The sequence below is a fragment of the Bidens hawaiensis genome, unplaced genomic scaffold (assembly GCF_021521415.1).
Source record: "Bidens hawaiensis isolate Kalapana, Puna unplaced genomic scaffold, B.hawaiensis_p1.1 tig00004283_1, whole genome shotgun sequence".
Lineage (NCBI taxonomy): Eukaryota > Viridiplantae > Streptophyta > Magnoliopsida > Asterales > Asteraceae > Bidens > Bidens hawaiensis.
In genome coordinates this window covers 148,816-152,494 of record NW_027491258.1, presented here as the reverse complement: position 1 = coordinate 152,494, position 3,679 = coordinate 148,816, and the positions used below count along the sequence as shown (strand labels likewise).

Here is a 3,679-nt window from a genome sequence, read left to right as displayed (position 1 = left end):
ATATTGGACAGGACAAAATTCAATGCCTTCAATAAAATACTCGATGCTTGAGGAAGCGATATTGAAGAGTGGCAAGAAATGAACCCCAAGATCATGTTCTCTTTGGTAGCTTGTAAATTGGTATAGTTCTATCATCAGCCATCCATCATCTCTCACATGTGTCATGCATGAATCGGAGTAGTATTTCTCTCCATCCCGTTTGAATTTAAAGGGTATATACGTCCCATGATCTGTACCGTTATGTTTGAATACAAGGCTTTAGGTGTACCTGATCTTTGGTGACAAGAATTGAGTTGCCACTTTTACCGTGAAACCGTTGTACATTCCACATTTTATGATATTTGAAAACCTGCAAATATCAGAGAATCATTAGAACTAAACACTAATGCGGTTATTATGCGTGAGAGGTAAAAGGAGATCGATGGGAGAATGTCATTAAATAATTAACCTTGAACTTTGTGTGTTGTCTTGTACAAGTGAGTCCGCATAGATGCATGTCGTTGCAGATATTACTTCACAAACCTTCCCATTCTTAAGTTTGGAAAGCCACTGTCATGTAAACAAAGTTAAAGCTTCATATTTTTATCTCTTTCACTGGTATTTAACTTCAAGTAGTGAATAAAATAAAATACCCAAAGCACAGTCTTACTGTTATAAAAAATAAACTAATACCGTATTGCCATCTCCAACAAGAATTCCTCTCGGAAATAGCATGAAATTTTTATTTCGGGATGTGTTTGATATTAGAGATGAGGCAAGATTTTCAATCCTTTGTGTTTCTTCAAAATCCTCCTGAAAAATTATTTTGTGTCAAGTGTTTTATCAATTTGGTGATAAAAGAAAGAAAACTTACCTGTTGTTCAAGTGCAATCTCAAGTTCTTTCTTGACCTCCGTGATGTTTGGGCGTTCTTCACTAACTTTCTTTAGACATCGGTAAGCAATGGAAGAAAAGGTATTCAAAGAACACGAGTCCATTTGTTCCCTTAGATCAGGAAAGATAATATCATCTAATCTCTTCTCCTTAAAGTATCGTATCCATTTAGGCACAAGCAATGTTAAACGCCCTTTATGATAATCGGTGCATAACGTCCCACACATAATTCAAACATCACCACTCCAAAAGAGTACACGTCATACTCAGTTGTTAGGATACCTGACTCACGATACAACGGATCACTATATCCACGTGTACCAGCTGCATTCAGAACAACATGGGTTCTGCATTGGTTAACTGGGACAAATTTCGATTGACCAAAATCAGAAACTTTAGCCGTCCAATCTTCACCCACAAGTATGTTCGCACTTTTAATGTCCCCGTGTAAAACACTCTGTTTTCTGTCCAGAGGATCATGAAGGTAGTTCAATGCATTAGCAATCCCGACACATATCTTCAAGCGTTGGGTCCACTTGAGACCAGGGTCACCAAGATATCTATCGAGGCTCCCGTTGTATGCGTAGTTATACACAATAATCATCTCATCACCTTCATTACAAAATTTCAAAAGAGACACCAAATTTTCATGTTTATATTTAGAAAGTAATGAAATCTCTTTCCAAAATTCAAGGCTTCCTCGCCTGAGCCTACGATCTAATCGCTTAAAACAGACCATGTGTTGTCTTCCTTGAAGAGAGAGTTCTCCTTTGTATACATGTCCAGACCCACCGCGCCCAATTAGTTTGTCAAAAGAAAAGTTGTTGGTAGCAAGTACTACATCTGCCAATCGAATTTTGAGGTGATCGAATTTTTTCATGAACCTGTATGAAGTTTGCTTCTTGGCCACACTTGCTTCGTTTTGCTTAGAGTTCTACAAAGAATGTTATTTTGTGTCAACTCCTATGTATTGAAAAATTGAACTAGATAAGTAACTTATACTTTGTAGTTTGTACAATAGAAAACTTACTTGTTGTTGATGAAGTGCAACCTCAAGTTCTTTGACGACCTCAACCATTTTAGGTCTTTCTTTATGGTCTCTTTGTAAACATCGTTTTGCGATGGCTGCAAACGTCGACAAAGATTCCTTATTTATTTGATGACTTAGATCAGGAAAAATAACATCGTCTAGTCTATCTTCATCGCAATGACTTTTCCAAGTATGCACTAAAATGCATACGAGCTTATCCTTATCAAATTCACAACATAATCTTCCGCACATTACTTCAAACAACAACACTCCAAAAGAGTACACATCACACTCTTTAGAAAGAATACCTGTCTCCAAATATGCTGGATCACAATATCCAGGTGTACCTACAATATTAGACACTAGATACGTACGTGGTTGGTTAGCTGGACCAATTTTTGATAAGCCAAAATCAGAAACTTTAGCGGTCCATTTATCATCCAGAAGGATATTGGAGCTTTTGATGTCACGGTGAAGAACCCTTTGTTGCGTCTTCTTTGGATCATGAAGGTAGGCGATTCCTCTTGCAGCCCCAAGACATATGTTGAGACGTCGGGTCCATGTGAGGCTAGCTTTATCAAGATAGCGATCAAGGCTCCGACGAGATGCATACTCGTACACAAGGATTCTCTCATCACCCTCCCTGCAGAAATATAAGAGGGAGGCCAAATTTTCATGACTCAGTTCAGAAAGCATCGTGATCTCCTTCCAGAATTCAACATCCCCTTGTCCAAATTTACGGTTTAAACGCTTAAAGGCAACCATTGTCTTTCCATTGGGGAGAACTAGTTCTCCTCTGTACACAGCTCCAAACCCACCAGTTCCGATAGGCTTATCGCTAAAATTGTTGGTAGCCGCCTTTATATATTCAAGTTTGATTTCTAGGTGTCTAAAATCATCCATGTAAGACATGTTTTTTTTTTACCAAATATGGAAATTAAATAGAAGCAATTGTAGATAGAACACTAGACAATCCCAAGATCCAAACACAGTATCTCATATAACATATGAACAAGAAATTTAACCTTCTAAGCAAGTTTTAAAAAGCTCACCCAAACACCCCCTAAAATGAGGTTATTAATTATGAAAGGCAAAGCAGCAAATGAACATGTCGGCAGATAGAAACTGCACTAACAACAATATGAAGGGAAATGAAAAGGTGTCTGGAATTATATGAATAAAGAGATGTAGACATCTATCCAGAAGAACTCCAAATCAACGAGAAACTGGGAAAGACCCTTAATCTTTGCAAGCTTGGCATTTCACTCCTAAGTAGCTTCCGAGTTACATCATCAATCCTCCAGAAAAATCAATTTAACATAACATCATCTATATTACAAATTTACAATACAAATCACAGCTAGTGAATACTACTCACACACATCTATTTTGCGTTAGGGATGAGCAAATTCGGTACCGATACCGAAATCAGTACCGAATCGGTACCAAAGTTTTGAGTTTCGGTATTGGTGCGGTACCGGTATTTCCCAAATTTTACCTTAAAAACCGGTACGGGTACCAAGAATTTACGATTTGCAGAATCGTGATTTTTGGTACCGGCGGTACCGATCTCATCCCTATTTTGCGTATATATTATGTATTTATGTTGTATCTATAGGGTTTATTTTTATTTTATTTTTTTACTTTCTAAGTTTTAATTTCACTTTGTATACAATATTTCTTTTTTTTTACTTCACTCCTTATTTTGTATGTAACTAGTATTGTTACCCCCCGCATTGCGGGGGGGGGGGGGGGGGGGGAGGTCCATTTGGATGTT

At 37.7% G+C, this 3,679-nt stretch overlaps 1 protein-coding gene across 7 annotated transcripts; it reads right to left on the bottom strand.

The window, feature by feature from the left end:
* Nucleotides 1-3,290, bottom strand: LOC143626134 (putative serine/threonine-protein kinase PBL28). Of its 7 annotated transcripts, none has more exons than XR_013152380.1 (4): nt 1,903-3,290; nt 673-1,806; nt 449-549; nt 1-349 (listed from the first exon to the last, which is right to left on the bottom strand). XR_013152380.1 is itself a non-coding variant. In XM_077096297.1 (4 exons), the coding sequence occupies exons 1-4, from the start codon at nt 1,097-1,099 to the stop codon at nt 259-261; spliced, it is 558 nt and encodes a 185-aa protein (XP_076952412.1). In that variant the 5' UTR covers nt 1,100-3,290; the 3' UTR covers nt 1-258. The 7 variants fall into 7 exon arrangements, 2 of the variants coding, with proteins under 2 accessions (XP_076952412.1, XP_076952411.1); XR_013152378.1 differs by having other exon boundaries at nt 1-549; nt 673-792; nt 854-1,806; XM_077096297.1 differs by having other exon boundaries at nt 673-792; nt 854-3,290.
* Nucleotides 3,291-3,679: the final 389 nt, after the last annotated feature.